This window comes from Convolutriloba macropyga, chromosome 1 (assembly GCF_964194025.1).
Source record: "Convolutriloba macropyga chromosome 1, txConMacr16.3, whole genome shotgun sequence".
NCBI classification, from domain to species: domain Eukaryota; kingdom Metazoa; phylum Xenacoelomorpha; order Acoela; family Convolutidae; genus Convolutriloba; species Convolutriloba macropyga.
Genome location: NC_134468.1, coordinates 75882942 through 75904397, shown reverse-complemented (window position 1 = coordinate 75904397; position 21456 = coordinate 75882942). Strand labels below are relative to the sequence as shown.

The following is a 21456-nucleotide window of genomic DNA, read 5'->3' as shown; positions in this document are numbered from 1 at the left end:
TGGAAAAACACAAGTTTTACCAGAGAAACCATTATGAGAAAAATTATAATAAAAACTTGTGTAAAATAAACAACTTCTGATCGTGGTATCCTTGAGTTACAAAACCTCCATGATCGTCTTTCATGGTGATTATCATCAAACACTAAGTCAGTTATTGCCCCGCCTGTATCTAACTGATCCTCAGCTTTACTCATTTCAAAATAAGTTTTTTAAAAAAAGAGGTAAGTTTGGTTATTTCATTATATAAATTTCATAAGATACAAATTGTGAGTTTTGATTATCAATGATAAAAGTAATGGTGTAGTTCGCATTTACTCTGTCTGTTTTTTCTCTGAAAACAATTGACTGTACGTTGTTCTTTTCAATTCTTCGTCTTATTTCAGCTGGAAGGCTCTTATCCTTCATTGACATCAGAACTGGTTCTGCACGCTTGGGCATAGGTAAAGGGGTTAGTTTCAGCTTTCGCATTTTCTCTTCCAAAGACATGGTACAATTGAAAGTACTCCAAAAGTGAAAGGTATTTCTTGAAGGCTTCTATTTCAGCTCCAGTACAGACAATTTGCTGTTTCCTCAGTACAGTTTGACCACGACTGTCAACTTTTTCCTCTTTGACAAATGTAGCTGTTAATTGATTTTCATCCGCTATACAACTGTAAACCACTAAATTCGGGGACAAGTTCACTTGAAGCAGAGACGATGCTGCTTTCTCGGACCGTCGATTCATTCGTCAGCCACAGGTAAAAAAAAGTGTAGCTTTTTTTCTTGCACAGTGTTGATTTCTTTGCCGCATAGGACAGCTTAAAACATTTAAAGTACAAATTGGTGTCTCGTGAAAAAATTTCAAATTTTCAATTTTTGGACATAATAAAATCTCTAAATTGATAACGTCCTTTTTGAGAAGTTTCTGAATAGTTTCTGTTTTTTCTGTTCCCTTCGCATAAAAAGTTGCCAAGGGAAATCGAAGTGCTATGCTATCAAAAATTTGTTGCAAATGACAATATGGATAATCTCCACTCTCCCAATTCAAACCATAGAGATATTTTGACACCCAACTTTATGATCGTATCTCACTCAAAGACAGTATGTTGAATGAAGTTGGGGGTAAAAATGACACAGTATCGCAATAATTTCTCTGTCGAAACAGCTAGTTCTTTGATAATAAAACCAGACTTTTTATGTCGCAAGCCTTCAAAACCAAGAACAACTGGTCTTGATTTCAACATTCCAGCAAACTGAATAAATTGCTTTTAAAAGTCTTTACATATAGACAGAAGGCAAGTCCTGTCACGTGACCAAGATACTCGTTTGTCACTGGACACGGTAGGACATACGAATAGTCCGGCCCTTTTTCACTATATTCAAAGACAAAACCTGAAGCGTCGTGAAGTTTAGCATGCAACCTCAAAATTTTGTAAGACTTGAAATACTTGTCCAGAGACGAATTATCAATACCAATCAGTCCACCATAGGGTCTCATTTTCATCGCAATATCCAAATCAAGATCAGGATCCAAGTACTGACATGTTGCCAAGAAATAAAGAAACCTTTCACCGTATTGAAAATAATCCTTTTTCAATTCCTTGTAAATTTCGTGAATAGCTTTCAAATCAACCGTCGCTAGAGTTGTCATGGCGGAAAAATGAGTTTCAAGGCCGCCTAATCCCTTTCCGTCTAGGATAACCCTCTATTATCCCATGTTTAAGTATCGTAGGATAACCCCCCCCCCTCTCTTGAGACAGTCTTTACTTACTACTCATATACATTTTAGGATCTATGCAATTTCACAGTTTTAACCCCCCTCCGTCCAACTTATGCACCCACATCCCCCCAGACACGAAGACTTTCTATGCCTATATAGTTCCCTCATCCCGCAAAAAACGCCCCTGAGCTTAATCCGGTGACTTCAGAGTCATTTGTCCGATGTCTGTTGGTTATTTTTTAAAATTTAAAGTTTAATTCGTTGAAATATTTGGAATTCAATTACCAAATTTGCCATATTCCTACAAAAAACATGTTAATCTAGCGAGAGATACGTTGCTTGAGGTGTTCTCAATCGTTTATTAGAAGCTATCACGCAATTTTTGTAGCAATTTTGGGATCTTTTCTGTTTGTGCCCCCAGTACGTTATTTGCCCCCAGTAACAGAACAGACCACGTGCCGTTACATAGTAAATCATTATGTAAAAATAAGGCATATGCGTCTGGGGTGCACCCAAATAATATGCACCCACTAAGCTGGGAGCACAAACGAAGAAGATCCCAATTTTGTTATCCCTGATGGTCTTTTTTAATGCGATTTTTCGTGCTACCAACTTTTCGCCTGATAGTTTTGTCTTCATCTGACCATTAAATTTCATCATTTTTTGTCTCTGAGAGCCTTATGCCTTAGTATTCTCTAAGTATGCGAATAGCCAAAGTTGGTGAGACCTAAATTCATAGTATGAATTACGAGGGTTTAAACTATCCACTACCAAAGCCTTCACTTCTTCTGTCGTTGGAGAGAAACTCGTGCGACGTGGGTCGGTTATGTTTAGAATTTGTATCATTGAAGTTGCCATTGTTACTTTTTGAGTGAAGTATTTCATATCAAATACTTCACTCAAAAAGCAATAATGGCATAATCAAAAAAGCTAATCACGCATATGAACTGAAAGCAAAAACTCAACAATTTAACAAATGGAATCAAACATGCAATAGATTTCTCAGTGAGAGAGTGAAATCGGTGTCCGGAGTTTGGCAAGCCTGATCAGTTGATCCAAAATTTTGATGTAGACAAGTGAACGAGCCAAAAATACCAAGGAAATTCAATGCAGGTCTCAGTTATTACATAGCTCCTATAAATGAGAACGAACAACCAAGGACGAGCAACGAAATATACAAACAACCAAGGTAAAATTTTGGATTATCCATCTCAAAGCGTGTTTTGGCGATTTTTCTCTATGAAAAAAAACGATCTCATTTGGGCAAAGATTACATTATATCAACAACATGCAGCGTTCAATTGTCATTTTTGTATCTTTGCTCCATTTTAAGGTGTAAGTGCTTCATGTTGGCTATCAAACTAACCCTCTTCAATGTCATCGTACTCGCCGGTCGAGTGATTGTAAATTGTGCCTTTCTTTCCCTCTCTGTAAACGTGCATTGTGATGTAGCCAGTCAGTCCAAACATGGGGTACTTGGCCCAACACCACGCCATCTCAGCCCACTCTCTCAGTTGTAGATCCACTTGGCGGTTGTTGCGACCCAGGACAGCCGCGAATACCACGGCAGCCAGGAGTCCACTTATGCCGACTGAATAATAATCATACTTTGTTAACTACTCGTCTGGAATGCAACAGATGCATGCTACCCAAAACAGCAATTGGTTAAACGGTCTGGCTCAGGGTAGTCAATATCTGTTCGGTCTGGTTCAGAAGTGAAAATTTTGAAGCTAAACGTTTTTAAACTGTATTCCGTCTGGGACATCAACCTGGGATTGTAAACATTACTAATAAAATTCATGAAATAACAAGAACAGACAAGGAGGGTCGGTAATGTGTGTTTGGTCATAATGTTTCAACCCGGCTTAACCCCAATTTTGGCTTAATTGTCTACCAAATGAGAAAGAGATAGAGAACTTTCAAAAAATACCATAGTGATTTAAAAATTTGGTTTATGAATAAAATTGATTCGAACTCAAACGACTTAGAAAGGTAAATAATGCCACATTAGTCGGCCGATGAGACTTGTCATTATTGAGACTACGACAAAAAACAAAGAATAAAGATCAAATAACAGCAACAAACATTTACATCCAAAAGTCATTGTCTAAGAAAAATTACACCAAAAATTCGGCAACAGAGTCAAATATAACCCAAACTAAACAAATATTTTATACTTCACTAGAAAAAACATGGGACCAGTCCATAAAGAGTATCGGTAGCAAGTAGTCAAAAAAGAACACAAACGGCAAAGCAGAAAAAGCGTCTATATCTTTTGAAAACTTTAAATTTCGAAAACAAAATCTTCAAATAGGTTTAATTTCAAATTTTTTTCATCAATACGAAGACATTGAGACCTATCGTTATCCAGGATGTCATACGTCTGCAGAAACAAACTACAAATTGAGACGAAAAACAAAAATTTCACAAATTTTTACAAGTACATAGTGTTGAAGCAGTTAGAAGCACAATCTATTCCATCAAAAATAAGATATAATGAATTGCGCGTTCCTTGAGCACCAATAATGATACATGCAACCTTTGATAAATGAGACTAGGTAACAAGTATTAAAAAGTACAAAAAAGGAAAAGTTAAACTACTTTGATTTTTCGAAACAGTTTTAAAGGACTTAAAAACTATTTCCATCTATAGAAATCTTAAAATTGTCTCCTTTATTTCTCAAAATAAAGTTATTGAGATGTGTCGTCATTCAGAATATGTCATACCTCTAAAAAATAAGGTTAAATAGACAAAAATCAAAAAATAGCATAATTTGTTTTTTTTTCGAAAAACCAGTATTGAGCCCGTAAAAACAATAAGCAATGCACTAAATGCCTTTGATATGCTCGATTGTGTTTTTCTTCAAGACTGATAGTTTGAGATGCGGCCTTTGAAAAATGAGACTAGGATACAACTAGATTAAAAGAAACAGCAAAATGCAATTTAAAAAAACAAATACACTTTTTTAAAAAACTTTGATTCCACAGTCACTAAAAACATCAGCTATAAACTGAAAGAAGTAGCTAGACTTCCATTTATCCAGAAATTGCCATACGACTACAAAAAACGACAAATAATTACAAAACTAAAAAAATCCAATAATTTCTGCTAGAAGACAGTGTCGAAACAGTTAAAATCAAAAATCAGAATGTATTCACTACATAACCGATGTGTTCAATTGTGAATTCTTCTTAAATGCCACTATGGTGATATATGGCCCGTCAATATCGTGACAAGACAAAAATGGAAACTCAAAGACGGGAAAAGTCGAAAAATCTTAGTTTTTTTATATGAAAATCCGTGGTATGAAATTAGAAAAACCATCACTCATAACATAAAACCGCAACAAACATTAAATTTTCACCCATTAGAAGGATGAAACAACCCTTTTTGCTAACTTTAAGCTACAAAGTGACCAAGAAAGACAGAAGAGAAGGTCGCGAAGCTCAATAATCCATTGTTTATTTTGAAAAAATATGTTTTTAAATGTCAAAGAGGCCATAACATTTCGAATAAAAAACTAGATAGGCTTCCTTGAAACTAAATAGGAAGCCGATTTATAGTTGCCATAACTTGTCATTTTTAAAATTTTTTATGTAAAAAATCTAAAAATACAAAAAAAATCAGAAAAAATATTGACTTAGTACTATTGTGGGCTTTGTAAAGTAACCATTGGACAAAAAGCAGCCTCGCTCTTGCTGTTCCTCCATCAAGAATGTGTAACTATTCCAAATACTACTGATCTGAATAATTTGTCAAAAAAAGTTCAATATACCCAAATATAAATTATGCATTTTGAAAACCCGGCAAAATTTATATTTTAATTCATCAACTCTTTCAATTTAAGCAGAAGTTAAACTAGTCTTCTTTGGAGTTAATAAAGATTATGTTTTTAATTTTTAGGAAGGTTAATCCAGCGAATAAAGCAAAGGACTGGAAAAGTTTTTTTGTGTCATTTTTGATAAGAGGCTGAATTTTGAAAAATGTAGCTGAAGTTTTAACCAAAAATTGGATCAAACTTATCAGCAACATTGTCTTCTTTTTAAAAGTAAAACGAACAACACACTTGTTATAATTTTTAATATTTTTTAAAACCAAAATTAGCAACAATTGCGAAAAAAAATACGAAAAATGTGAACAATAACAACAAAAACCAGTCAAATGTTCTGAAAACTTAAAACCGCGGAATCTCCGTTGATAAAATCAAATTGAAAAAATCTTTTTTTTATTTGTTCTACGCTGGACGGGTTTTCTAATGATACAACTCACAACCCTCTGCGATGAAAATATTGATTGGCCATGATTGACTGAACTAAAAAGACAAGTTTGAGTATATAGTTCCTCCCCCACTAAAGTGGGTTTGCATTAATGAAGTTGCAATGAATTTGCATGGAGTTTGCAACAATGAATTGCACATTTTTCAGTGCTACCAGAATGCAAGAACAGGAAAAATTTATCCGACTATGAAAAGTAATTCGGAATTGCTCGATAAATCATTGATGCTGCAAGCCATGAAATTGTACAATGAACAAAGACAAAAACTCGAGAAGGTAAATAACATCGAAGGTTTTCTGAAAGAATTCTTTTTCAAAAAGTATCTGAAGGACCCAAATGCATTAGAATACAGAGGTTTGTTGAGGGACCTTTTCTAATTGTTTTAGTTTCTTAGTATCCAATATATTTTTATAATATTCTAAACGTTGTAAAGTATTTTTTTTATTGTTTTATGTATTTTAGAATTTTTACATTGCCATTCTGTTAACTTTTTATGGTGTGTAAGTTTTTGGAATTCAAAGTTTTCTCTTTTCAATTATTTTCATTAATAAAAGATCAGCATAAGTTAAACTATCATTTTCAAAGTTAAAGAATTTTAATGGTAGTTGTCAATAGGTAGACTCCCCGACAGATTTTCAATTTTAATTTGACTATTATATCATCTAATCATCAAAATGAAAACAATACCAATTTTTATGTTTATCGCACGCTTGGTGGTAATAATTTCGCGCTATGGCTTCCACCCTTCATTAACATTAAAAACTAATTGAGTTTATCAAACGCGCAATATAATAGCATTTTATAACCAGGGCAAATGTAATTATCAGACATGAACAGACTATTGGTGGGCCAATATTGGATATGAAAAGGCCGTTGGCCGATTTATGAAAAGACTTTAGGTCGAATATCACTAAGGAAGTCGACCGTGTATTTAAGGTAGGGAAATTACCCCCCATGTCGACCTTATAAGTCTTTTCATAAAGTCGACCTCTCAACTGGGGAATGGCATGATCAAACTCTCTATCCACCACCTCCATTGTTGTTTCAAAAGAGGTGTGAACGTACCTGGAATTCCGTTTGCTTCCTTCATGAACTTGGCCTCTCCCATCACCAGCATGGCGCTCACCATCATAACAAGGGCAAACAGTTTTGACTTGGAGATGTTGACCTTTCTCGAACATGAGTTGACGTCAAATGGGGGCAAGTAATACAAAAGGAAGCCAATACCAACAGCTGAAGAGATTGAGATGATTGGTAGGAATGGCCAATAGGGTGCATACATGTGATTGGGTTGAATGCTGAACGAGGACTCTGAAATCGAAAAAAATTAAGGATTTTGTCATATGAAGAGTTGAGCTTTTATCTTTTATCTCCTTTAGAAAAAGTTGACAGGGCATCCGTTGACTTTCAGCAAAGAATTTTGTGCATGCGGAGGAAGCAGTAAAACCAAAATTCAGAACACAGCATTGTTTAGCAACGAGTTTTCATATGTTCACCGTATTGAAAAAATGACAAGTTTTTATGTTAAATTTTCATGCTATTTAGCTGGGTTTTTGTAAACCCAGACTATTATTATGACCCCAACATAAAACTCAATGCAGATGCCAATGTTTGCACCGACTTCTACATCAATAAAATGAAAATTTGAGAAATTGTGGCGTCCTGTTATTAGAATATGATCACCTATACCTTATAATCACAGCTCCCATTCTTATTGTTTCAACCTTTCAAATTTATTTGTGGGCTAGGAAGTCCCACTTTTATACCAGTCCCACTTTTTTGTGGACATATATAAATGTGAATACTAATAAGCCCCTAAAACTGAATCAATTTTAATCTTCTGATTTCTTCTTTTAGATATTAATACTAAGGTTTAAAGATCTGAATTTTGTTTAAGTATTCTTTCAAATTCGAATTAAAGTAAACACTTCCGAATTCTAGAAAAAAATATTTGCAATATCGTAATATATACAACAAGAATTCTTAACCAACGGCTCAAGCCGAATTAAACAGATTCGTTTATTTTTGCAACGCTGCATGTGGCTTAGAAACCATACCAATTGGACTATTGTTCAGCCAATTTAGCTGCTCGATATCGTTTGCGTTTGCAGAGACAAAAAATTCCTCAAAACTTTTATTACACTCGCGTTTTCGCTCTTTGCTCACATAACACTCAAATAATAAATCATTTCGATTTAAATGCACTACAATTAATTCGGTTTAAAAATTGGCCACTAATCAAGAAAAATGTTCGACCCAGTGAATTTTCTAAGGTTGAAGCATTAATATATAAATACATAAATAAATAATATAACACTAAAAAGTGTTCATTGAATTTCTTGTTCTTAAGCTCAACAGAAGATATGAGCTGATGCAATGTCCTCATTTCGCGCTTATAAAATTTTTTATAATATTTAGATGACTGCCAAATGTTCAGTTGATATAATGCATATGTTTTTTTTATAGCCGCGGAGTTTTAAGATGAGCATAGCTTAGGTGTTCCTGGTTTCCTACAATTCAAAGAAATTGAATTTCTGTATTCGGGTGCTGTCATTTTTTACGTCCCGTAGCGGAGTATTGCTGGAGCGTCTTTTTTGTCGATAATTGTTGGAGTGTATTAACAGGAGTGTAAAAGTTAATGCCGCATGTGAAATTAAAGTGAGAAAAGAGTTGCTTTGATCACCAACGAATTTGAGAGGGAAAGGGAGAAAAGCAAGTGTGAAAAAAATTATCTGAATGCGCGAGTTTTATTGCTCACGTGCTGAGAGGTGGTTCTTCGTTTCTACCTAATGGTAACTGCATTTTGGTCAAAATTTGTGATCACGTCAAAAATACACGGCTTTTAAATGCAAAGTTGAGAGCTTTTTGTGATTTTCCCTAATTAGACGCTTTTTTGTGGTTGTAGTATTCTTTTTTCAATTATTTGCTCTTGGATGATGTTCTCGGTTGAATTTAGTTTTATATTGGTCAATTGATTTCAATTAAATTTTATTTTAATCCGAGAATAATAACTAATTTTTTTTAAAACTTATTTTCCGATGTTTTTTGACTAATTCATATTTCAAAAGCTTTTCTATTCAGTTGTTTATTTCAGTTTTTTGTAATTTCACTAAGTGCGAAAAATTAAGGTTTTGGTAGGCCAAATTTCAGTACAAAAATTGAACCAATTTTGCAGTTCAATAAAAATTGCAATTAATGATTCAACAGAGAGCGTATCTTCTAGAGTGTTGAGAAAAATTGCCTTTTCAAGAGAAATTGTAAAATCCCAACCAATTTTTAGATTTGTTTCATTATGTTTCTTTTCTTATAGGTTATGGGCCCAGCTTAAAGCTCTAACCAGAAGTTGAAAATGATTAGATATGAAGCACAACTTAAGGGGGTGTGTTAGAGTAGGCACTCTAGTAAATAAGTTTTCATCATAAAGATGGAGCTTGAAATGATAGCTCAATATAAGAGAGCATAGTGAAATTCTCGCATTGTGGAACCATGGGCTCAGTGGAGAGCACAAGATTGCAATTAATTGATCCAAAAAATATGTAATGATGTCATTTTCTTAATTTTATTTTGTAGTAAATTATATACATTATAACGTTATTTAACTGTTTTTTGAGTCGATTCCGAAGACTTCCTGCTATAGTTTTTAAGATCTGTTCCCACATTCTCATCGTTTTTGAAATTAAATCGGAGAAGTGATTTTGGGTTAAGCCGAAACAGGAAAGGAAATTGAGCAAAAAAGAGTGATTTTGCAGCCTGTTTTCTTTTTACCCGACTGTTTAATTTGAATTTATTAAACCAAAAATTCTTTGATGAGATTGGTTGTAGAAAGGTTTTTCAATCATTTCAAAGTCGATCATAGTTCAAATTTCCTGTTTAGTCAATGAAATTTTGTGACAATTGTTTGTCAGGACTTGCTCTGCTGTTTTTTTGTTTCGTCGTCTCATGCTTTTTTAAACAAAACAACGCAGAATAATTAAAAAGGTTGGAAATACTTTATGTTCCCACTGACGACGTCTGCACGCTCAACCTCAATTCTCACTCTCTTTCCAAGGACAGTTTTCGTTCAAGTGATTTCAATCATAAGTTTTTTTACCTCACTCAATAAAAAGGCTCGTGCACTTCAACTTCTGAAGTTTAGTTTTAATTAGTTGAAGGACATAGGAACTCATATGTGTAATAAAAGTCTTAAAAAAGCTTCTGAGGAGTGAATTTTAACAAGCCTTATTAATTTACGGTTGAGGGTTTTTTGCTTAGTTTTCCGAGCGGCATCGATAACTTTTCCAACGTATATCTGCATTTTTTTTATCTTCATTATATGGCCGTCACTGAGGTCTATTTCTAAGCTATTACGGAAATGTCTGATTTTTTTTCAAAAATTGGTTTTTAAGTTAAATCAAAAACAACACTAATTCTTCATGCATTTGAGAAAAGAAACCATTTGGATTTGATTATTATTTGAGGAAAAAATTTAAGTCGAAGCAACAAAATATTTTTTGCTCAAAACAGCTTTTTAAACGCTTTCACAACACTATTTCGATACTTTTTTATCTTCAATTTATTTGGCCTGGATTTTAAAGCTTAATTTAAAGCTTTGTCCCTTAATTTTTGTTTCTGATGTTTTTTTTGCATTATTCTTCCCTTTTTTCTGCCTTTCAGAATACATTTTTTCTGATTGATTTTTTAAATTTGAGTTGTTGACAGAGTTAGGGTTACTAAGTGAAAACGAGTAAAGCTTCGACAGCAAATATTTTGACAAATTAAATTAATCAGTTCTGCAGTTTTTGTGAAATTTAGTTCTTGCTCATGTTTGATTTGCTTTACAGTGCGTCGAAGTGTCTCGTAGATGCTCAATGAATTAGCAGAAACTGGTTCATAAAGCGAGTTGAAACAGTTATAGGGCCCTTGCAATTTTTACAGATTATAGTAAAACTTAACAGACTTTTTTTCGGGTTCTGTTCTACTATTTCTTTTTTTTTCGCTCGTTTTTCTCCTTTTTTGAGATGTATTTTTTGTTTTATTTTTCCCATCGTATGATATTTTGATCGTCACTTATTGAACTAAATTAATTTATGTCAGACAATCTATCATATACAGTGCTTCTGGAGTCGCATCCCAAAATATTTTAATAATTTGCTTTTCCCTGATACTTTGTTTACTCCGGTTGTTGTTTCAAATTGAATGATATAATGAAGATAATAGTTTTAACAGTTAGTGGTTGGCTATCGTAACGTAATTTTAAATTCGAGTCGATTCTGGAGTCTTCCTGCTATGTTTTATAATTCGAGAACCTTTTTTTAGATTGATATAAGTTCAAAAATGCCGGTTTTTGCCCCGCATAACTCGAGGCCGGTAATTTTGGTTCCAGTCAGAAGTGAATACAAATAAAGTGGAATCGAGTTCTATTCATACCGAACTTTGGTCGAGGACGGTCTTTCCTTGCCTAATATCTGTTGAGTACTGTCTTCTTTTATATTGAGGCATCAAATTGGATCTACGTGCCGCGGAAATTAAATTATTTTAAAAAGTAGAAGCAGCGGCTGCTGTGATCGCATTTTTGTTCAGAAGACGGATCTATTCTGTTTTGCCCCCACCCTCCGGATTAGTGAGCTTATAATTTTTACGCCCCCCAGCCGCACGTGCTATTTTTTACAATTCAAAGAATTTGAATTGTATTGGGGCGCTGTGTTTTTTTTAAGATGTGTTCACACATTTTTCTATGACTTTGATCTTTCAAAACGGGATAACAGGTAAAGCCCAGCGGGCATTAAGTTTCATTAGAGGCCCAAAGTGGGTTTTAGTAGTCCTTCAAGTGCTTATAGTGGTGCAGCTGCTGGGATGGCCCTAATTTAAGGTTAAAAGTTCATTTTTAGGAGTTTTTCGGCTCAAAATGTTTCAATTTTTCTTGCTTTTTTTGTGATTTTTTAAGTTTTTTGTTTGATTAGTCTTAGGTGGAAGCTTTTAAAAGTTGATGAAGGCCTTTTGCGAGAAAAAAAATTACTCGTTATGACCATTTTATGAGCTATATGGTTTCGTACTACAAACACAAACACCCAAAATGATATTACATTTTGCAATTTTTTCAAATTTTTTTTTTGAAAAATTTGTCATTTTTTGAGATTTTCCAGCATCAGGGGCCAGGGAATCTGCTTTAGGGTTTGATAATAGGTTACTGTATAGTTTCTAGAACAATGTAGCAATTTTTTTGATAAAATCTGCATTTTTTTAAGGTTTCCTGAAATTTTCGTCAATTTTTGATGTTTGTCCATTCTCGAGTGCCAGGAAATCTATTCCACGGTCTGAAACAAGTTACTGAATGGATTTCAGTTTCAATCGATTTGTTTGCAACAATTTAATCTTTTGAATTTTGAAAATTTCTGATAAAATTAGCAATTTTTTTTTCAAAACATCTGTCTTTTATTCAGTTTTTCTTGCCTAATTAACCAGATAACCTCACACAGGGTTTAATATTATGTTATTAAATAGTTGCTAGGGGCAATTGAATGGTTTTCAACATTTTAGTAGAACGAATTTCTGTTTTTTGAAATTTTGTATTTTTTCTAAAAATTTTTGCCTATCGATCTTTGAGCCAATGAATTTTTTAAGGCCTGAAATGGGGTTAGTGGATAGCTTCTAGACACTCAGAATTGATTTTGAAGACAATAATATTACGATTTTCAGCAACATTCCATTAAAATTTGCAATTGATTTTAGAAAAATTTTTCCGGTCTTTTTCGAGTTATCGATTTTCAAGAGCCAATGAAATTTTTCAGGCCTTTCAGATATTATACTGCAAAAATTTTGCAACCAAAAACTGGGTTTGAACATATTTTTGACTTACGTATATTTAAAGGGATCAAATTTTGCCTTAGGGGTAAAAGCTTCAAATTTTTAGCAATGATTATATTTTTGTTTAGTTTGTTTGATTGTTTGTTTCTCATTTTTTTTGTGATTATTTTGTTTGTGTTTTGGCTGGCATTGTTCAATTGATCTGTTGGTCAGGTATAGTACTTCTAAGTTTTTCTTTCAATTCTTTGAATTGTATTTCAGGACTTGTCCTGCTATGTTTTTTTTAAGATGTGTTCATACATTTTTCAATGAATTTAATCTTTCAAAACGTGTAAAGCCCATTGGGGATTAAGTTTCATTAGAGGCCCACGGTGAGCTTTAGTAGTCCTTCAAGTGCTTATAAGGGTGCAGCTGCTGGGATGGCCTTAATTTAAGGTTAAAAGGTCATTTTTAGCAGCTTTTAGGCTCAAAATGGTGCAGTTTTTCACGTTTTTTTTGTGATCTTTTTGAGAATTTTGTTTGATTAGTATCAGGTTGAAGTTTTTAAAAGTTGATGAAGGGCTTTTGTGAGAAGCAATTGCTTGTTATGACTTGTTCGAGCTATATGTTTTGGTACTACAAACACAAACACGCAAATTGATACTAATTTTTGCAATTTTTTCAGGTTTTTAAAATTTTTTGTCATTTTTTGAGTTTTTTCAGCCCAAGGTGTCAAGAAACCTCTTGTAGGCTTTGATACTAGATTATTGCATAGTTTCTAGTGTTAATGGAATGGTATTAAACTGTTTGCCATCACGAATTTTAGAATTTTTTTTGACAAAACTTGCATTTTTTTCATATTTTTTGACATTTAACGTCATTATTCAAATTGTTTGAGTCCCAGAGGCCAGAAAACCTCATTAGGGGTTAAACTATAAGTTACTGAAAATTTTTCAAGGGGCCATGGAATACGTTTCAACTTTTGAATATCACAAATTTTAGCAATTTTTTGACAAAACTTGCGTTTTTTTCAGGTTCTTTTGAAAAATTTCGTCATTTTTCGAGTTTTTGCAGCTTCAAGGACGAGGCAATCTTGTTTATGGTTTGGTCATAGGGCACTGCATATTTTCTATGAACAATGGATTGCTTTTTAACATTTTAATGTCTCGAATTTTATCATTTTTTTGATAAAATTTGCAATTTTTTCAAGTTTTCCTAAAGTTTTTGTCAGTTTTTGATATTTTTCCATTCTCAATTGCGAGAAAAGTTATTCCACGATCTGAAAAAACTTACTGCATAGTTGTTTATTTCATTGAATTTGTTTTCAAATATTTAATCTTTCGACTTTATGAGAAGTTTTTTGATATAATTTGCAATTTTTTTCAAGTTTTTTCAAAACGTTTGTTTTTTATGTAGTTATTCTTGCCTCAGTAGCCAGATTAAATCATCCAGGGTTTGATAGTGTGTTATTAAACTGTTGCTAGGGGACAATTGAATGGCTTTCAACAATTTAACTGAACGCATTTCTTTTTGGAGTTTAAAATTTTTTCTAAAAATTTTTGCCTATCGACCTCTGAGCCTATGATTTTTTTAGTGCTTGGAAAAGGGTTACTGGATAGCCTCTAGAGACACAGAAATTTGTCTGAAGATTGTAATATCACCATTTTCAGCAACACTTCATTATAATTTGCAATTGATTTCTTAATTTTTTTGGTCATTTTCGAGTTAATCGATCTTCAAGGGCCAATGAATTTTATTTCAGGTCTTGCAGATATAATACTGGACCGATGTCGGAAACAAAAATTTGGTTTTTGAAATAGTTAAAAGGAAAAAATTTTGCCTTAGGTTTAAAAGCTTCAAGAGTTCTAGCAATGAGTATATTTTTGCTTAGCTTGTTCGATTGTTTTAATTTCTCAACTTTTTGTGGTGATTTTGCTTGTGTTTTGGCTAGCATTGTTCAATTGATCTGCTGGTCAGGTAGAGTAATTCTTGAGTTTTTCATTCAATTCTTTGAACTGTTTTTCAGGACTTGTCCTGCTATGTTTTACATAGTAATGAGCTATATAAAAAAGGGAGGCGTAAAAAACACGGGGGTGGGGGGGATTTTTTCTTAGTACAAAGTCAGTTTTTCGTACAAACTATAATAACTGCTCTGCAATTTGTTTAATTTGATAGTCTTTTGGGTTGCGATATGGTGATTAATTTATGAAACGTTATGAAAAAATTATTATGTCGTTAATACTGAATGGAGCTTCTAAAAGTATATAACACAAGAATTTTTTGAACAAAAAAACATCAATTTCTGGTGCTGCAAACCTCAAGTTACTCTGAACATGATTTTACAAACTGATAGATATTTCAGGAGTTTGGCAAAGTTTTACATGACCACAAATTTTTCGGGTCGATTTTTTAGCTTATAAGTATTAAGAACATCCTGCAAAACGAGAAAATTTGAAAAAAAACCCGGGCCGAGGAGTTTGGCCAAAATTATGTAAGATCAGCGGCAACTAGCGTTGACAAGTCGGAAAATTCACCGCAATTTTCTTACATAATTTTGCGTTGAATGCATTGAATTTAAAGACAAAAATTCAACGCATTCAGCGCAAAATTATGTAAGAAATGGCGGTGAATTTTCCAACTTGTCAACGCTAGTTGCCGCTGGTCTTACATATTTAGCGTTGAATTTAGCGTAGATCTTACATATTTAGCGTTGAATTTAGCGTAGATCTTACATATTTAGCGTTGAATTTAGCGTAGATCTTACATATTTTTGCGTTGAATTTAGCGTTGATCTTACAAAAAATCAACGCGTAGAACTCTGGGTATGGGACTCGAACCACTGACCTCCTGTTTACTTGGCGCCTCTTCCACCATTGCGCCACCGTACCTTGGTTTCCCTAAGAGCCGCAATCTTTATAAAGCGTAGATCTTACATATTTTGCGTTGAATTTAGCGTAGATCTTACATATTTTGGATTGATTTTAGCGTAGACCTTACATAATTTGCATTTGAATTTAGCGTAGTACTTGCATATATTTCGTTGAATTTAGGCTAGATATTACATATTTTTCGTTGAATTTAGCCGAGATCCTACATAATTTCAACGTATTCAACGCATTTATCATGTGAGAAGTACTGGGAAAAATTTAGAACTTTTTTAAATTTTGAAAAAAATTTGAATTCTTAAAATGGTCTGAAATGGTTTTTACACCATAAGAGAGCAAATGGTTATTTTTTGCTGACTTCATTTTTCTCTGACTTCACGTTTCTCACCTTTGCATCATAGGGGTCGGAACAGTGAAATTGATTTTTCGAAAAGAAAACTTGGAAAAGTTTTGAAATCGTAAAATGGTCTCAAATGGATTTTGCACTATAAAAGAGCACTAAAAAGGGGTTTTTTTGCTGACTTCGCTTTTCTCATCTGTGAAGTATCGGTGTCGAAACAGTGAAAAAATTGACTTTTTGAAAAAAAACTTGAAAAAGTTTTGAAATCATAAAGTGGTCTGAATTGGAATTCAAAAAATTCGAAAATGGAATTCCAAATGGAATTCAAAAAATTTTTAAGATCTCAGCCAAAATTCTACGCAATATATGTAAGATTTGTGTTGAAAGCGTTGATTTTATGTAAGATCTACGCTAAATTCAACGCTAAAAATGTAAGATCTACACTACAATTCAACGCTAAATATGTAAGATCTACGCCAAATTTCAACGCAAAATATGTAAGATTGGCGTTGAATGCGTTGAATTTATGTAAGATCTACGCTAAATTCAACGCTAAATATGTAAGATCTACGCCAAAATTCAACGCAAAATTATGTAAGATTGGCGTTGAATGCGTTGAATTTATGTAAGATCTACGCTAAATTCAACGCTAAATATGTAAGATCTACGCTAAAATTGAACGCTAAATATGTAAGATCTACGCCAAAATTCAACGCAAAATTATGTAAGATTGGCGTTGAATGCGTTGAATTTATGTAAGATCTACGCTAAATTCAACGCTAAATATGTAAGATCAACACTAAAATTCAACGCTAAATATGTAAGATCTACGCCAAAATTCAACGCAAAATTATGTAAGATTGGCGTTGAATGCGTTGAATTTATGTAAGATCTACGCTCAAGCGTAGATCTTACATAAATTCAACGCATTCAACGCCAATCTTACATAATTTTGCGTTTTTTAGCGTTGACACCTCGGCCCGGGAATCGTGAACATAGTGTTTGCCTGCACAATAGTGGTTGTTGGATTATTGAACTTAATTGAAATGCATTGAATTGAATTGAATTGAATTGAATTAACCAGCAGCAGTAAATTATGATACATACCCAATATGGGGATTATAGCTCCGATGGTGACAAGAGCCTCAGCTGGGAGTGATGACGCAATCACAGTGGACACTGTCTTAGCAGAAACCTTCACTTGATTGCAACAATTTTTCTTCAAGTCTAATATCGAGTGACAGACGAATATTGAAGAAGAGGAGGCCAGGATGAACCCGAGAAGAAATCCAAACTTGTAAGGGAACCCTGAAACCATACAGTTTTGTGGCAATTTTTTGTATATAGAGACGCATAATGCCGTGGTCTCAAATGTCATATCCAGTGTCTCAAAATGCACTAAAAATGAGAGTGGCAAGTTTGTTCCCGATGCATTTTCCTATAAAAAAGTCGGGAATATAAATCAGACACTGATCAGACTTCACACAGACCGAAACAAGGCGGCTCAGCAATGTGCGATGGCACATAAGGTTCCGACCCCGCCCATCCACAATTTTGGCATAATTGTCTACCAAATGAGGAACAGATAGAAAACCCAAAAATTAGTTTTTGGGAATACCAAAAAACCCAAAAAAAGCCCAAGTGTTTTTCAAAAAAACTGTATGAACGATAAGATAGCCTCCAAAGCAAATAACTCAGTGGAGTAAAAATTGAAGCATTAAATTGCTGTGATATGCCAATATTAAGCGAGTCAAGCGAACAGCAAAATCAAACAACAACAACAAACATTAATTACATCAAAAACTTTTTGTCCGTTTTAAAAAACAAAATTTAATAACAAAGTCAACATACAGTCAGATGAACCTAAAACAGAAAAATAACTTATAAATCACCAGAAAAGATATGGACCAGTCCATAAAAAGGTTTTGCAACAATTAGACAAAAAAGAAAAAAAACAGTAAAGTTAAAAAATTCGCTTATTTTTTTAAAACAATTAACTTCAAAGTAATTAAAACCATTAGAAATCAAGTAAAATATACCAAAGGTTCACGATTACCAATACTTCTATAGAAGGGCATTAGGACCTGTCCTTATTCATTTCTTTAAGCGGCTAAAAAGAACAACAAAAAACAACCAGCAAAAATTCAATTGAAACTTGCCAGAAAACGCTGTGAAAACCGTGAAGCCATATTTCGGCCCTCGAAATATATTCGTTTGCGACTTCTTCAGAAACAGATAATGTAGTATTTGGCCATTTATTAGTGAGACTAGGTATCAAGTAGACAAAAAAGAGAAAAGGGCAAAAGTATATAATAATTTTGATTTTTTTCGAAACAAAATTATATCCAAAGTCATGAAAAACATCAATTACAAAATTAAATATTTCAATAGGGTCGTTTATTCATCCAAAATAACTCTTGAGTCTACAAAAAGAACGTCAAACATGACAAAAGTCAAATTAAATTACTTTTGTCAAAGACCGGTGTCGAAGTCGGTCAGGTCATAACGCATTCTTTTAAAAAAATAGATTTTGGGACATCAATCCCTTGTGACGCCTTCCCTTCACAGCCATAATGTCATTTTTGACCTGTAATTAACGGAATTAGGTACCAAAAAAAATAAAAAGAACAACCTTGCGAAAATAAAAAGTTTTTTATTTTCAGTTTTGGAAAACGATTGTTTTCAAATTCATGAAAGCCAACAGCTATCTACTAATATCAGAATATCGGCTCGTCTATTCTTCTATAAAAAACCAGTGAAACCTATCACTATACAGGAAATTTCATACAACTGAAATGACAAAGTAAAAATGACAGTTAAAGACAAAATTTAAAAAATTCAATTAATTTCTTGAAGAGAGAAGTGTCGAGGGCGTTCAGACGATAATCGATATTTTTAAGGATTTTAATATGTTCAATTGTGTTAAGTTTTGAACGCTAAGAATGTGATATGAGAACTGTCAGTAATGTGACAATGTGACTAGAAAACGTGAAAAACTAGCAATCTTCTAAAAACAAAAAATATCTAAAATCTAGTAGTATCAAAGCCAGAAAACGATAACTTCAGGCTTAAAAACGCAATCGGGAATGAATTTCAAATCAGTAGAATGAAGAAGCATTCTTTCTTTGCTGACACTAAGCTGCAAGTTGACCAAATTAAGAAAAAAAGGAGGAAAAGTTCCTTAAGCCATTATTTATTTAAAAATCAATTATTTTTAAAAGTCGAAACGATTATAAACTTTCAAGTAAAAAACTAAATGCATTAGCTTGGAGCTGCTTAGGAAGTCAATTGGACCTATCACTCCTGAGCTTTCATTTGATATGTTATGTTCTTTATTATTAAAAAAGGTCTTTTTTCAATAAAAAAGACCGACTAAATGCATTAGCTTGGAGCTGCTTAGGAAGTCAATTGGACCTATCACTCCTGAGCTTTCATTTGATATGTTATGTTCTTTATTATTAAAAAAGGTCTTTTTTCAATAAAAAAAGACCGACTGATTGCAATCCGAATTCTTTTTGGATTGTAACAGTCCAAGATTGGCCCAAAACAAGCCCTGCTAATGCTTGTTGTCCGTTAGGAACTATCAATTTTTCAAATATTGTAGATATAGATAATTTTTTATTTGAAAACTCAAAAAAAAATCTGCATTTTTGATAATAAACTAGTAAAGCTAGCAAAAAACGTCAACGTTTTAATTACAGAGCACTCTCAGCGGCGGAAATTGAGGTAAGAATAGCCCCCTTCTGAGTCTCCAAAAATTTTATTAGTGTTGTTCGGGGGTGTAGCGCCGGCAAATTTTATCAAAGTGGACTAAAGTACGTTATTTTGTGCTGTTTTTGATGAAAAATGCTGAATTTTGAAATATTTATCGAGAGTTTTTGACCAAAAAAATTAAATCAGAAAAATCAACAAGGCTTGTTTGTCCTTAAAAATAAAATCAACGACACTATTTTTAAAAATTTCAACAAATGTTAGCAAAATTGACGAAAAATTAGGCAAAAATTTCGAAAAATGTGAATAAAACAACATGAATTCACTCTACTTTTTTGAGAAGTTTAAACCTCGATAACTCCCTGTAGAAAACAAAAATTAAAAAAATCTTTTTAATTCCATATTCTACGCTGGACGAGCTTTGTAATGATACCAGTCTCAACTCTCTACGATGAATATATCGATCGGCGAAAATTGACTGAACAAAAAAAACCCATTTGAGTATATAGTTCCTCCCCCCTCAAGAGGGGTCGGAACAATAACCTCTATTCGGATTAGACTGTTCAGACGGACTTGACATCTGATCAGACATCAATCAGCTCAGTGTTCAGACTGAAGTTCTCTCTAGCCTCAGCCAGGACTCGTAGGTTTCATCTGCGTAGGTCCAAGCGTGCGCTCGAATTGGGTCTGATCAGTTGAAAATTTTTAGACAGGCGTCGGGTTGAGACTATCATGTTGATCCTTGAATCGGACCATATTACACGATATCAATAGTTTGCTAGTGGTACAGACTCTAGATTAGCTCAGCGAGTTCTGATTTTTACTACAGAAAAAATATGCTCAGAGATTGCCATTTTTGATTAACTTAACTGGCAAAGGTGAAATTGTTTGATATCATTAATTCTTATTAGTTAAAGCAATTATATTTTTGTTCAGTTGAGCAGAAAAAACTTAGTAAATTTACCCTGGTTGTAGAATCAAAGTGCATAGTTGATTTCTAACCAATGATAGCATAGGAAACACCAGCAACCACGCATGCTTCCACAAGACACCCTGGCAAGACAGAGAGGGCCCCAACTGTCCACTTCTTACTCCAAACATGTTTGAGATCCACACTCAAGCCAGCCCTGAACATGAGGACTGCCATGGACACCTGCAGCAGACCCCACACCAACTTCTCCACCAGTTTGAACTCCCACTCTGATCTGTAGTGATCTCTGTCAAGGAGCTTGTCGAATGGCTTCATTGTGGCCACCACAACACCTGAAGCAATATTCTTTACATGGATTTACACAATAAAAGGACAGACGCATTTAGCTTGACTCCAGAAGAGACATTCAAATAAGGAGACGTCCTTTTTTGGAGCTCGACCAATGAAAAGACAGTCCTAAAGCGCGTGCGCGTTTTAGGTATTATCAAATTTGGCTGGGCTATTACAGATCACACAATACGGGATCTCTTTATGTATGCCAGTCAAACTTGACAAAAGATATAACAAATCGAAGGCAAAGATATATGCCTAAGACCTGTCTGTGCTATAAGTCTCAATTTAAAATAGTTGGGGGGCTGAAAAGTTCAATTAATTAAATAGATAGTTTAAATGAACAAGCTTACTAATTACCAGTTGTGTAGTGGTGAAATGGAGGTGAGCTGCTGGGCGATCGTTCACTTGGGTGTTCTTCAGTTATGTTATTTGTCGAAAAGGAAAGTTATAAAATCAAATCAGGAATTATTTGTCTAAGTTATTAAACAATTTTGTTCGACTATTTTATTGTTAAAGTGA

The 21456-nt window shown here is 33.7% G+C and overlaps 1 protein-coding gene across 1 annotated transcript in view; it reads right to left on the bottom strand.

Annotated features, from left to right (window-relative positions):
• The window catches only part of LOC142350535 (sodium/hydrogen exchanger 9B2-like), a 44435-nt gene that overhangs the window by 21316 nt on the left and 1663 nt on the right, over nucleotides 1–21456 (bottom strand). Inside the window, exons 3-6 of the mRNA XM_075402423.1 lie at nucleotides 20676–20949; nucleotides 17070–17270; nucleotides 7041–7286; nucleotides 3066–3290 (exon numbers count right to left, since the gene is read on the bottom strand). Coding sequence (XP_075258538.1) covers nucleotides 3066–3290; nucleotides 7041–7286; nucleotides 17070–17270; nucleotides 20676–20949 — 946 coding nt within the window. The remainder of the gene's footprint in view (nucleotides 1–3065; nucleotides 3291–7040; nucleotides 7287–17069; nucleotides 17271–20675; nucleotides 20950–21456) is intronic.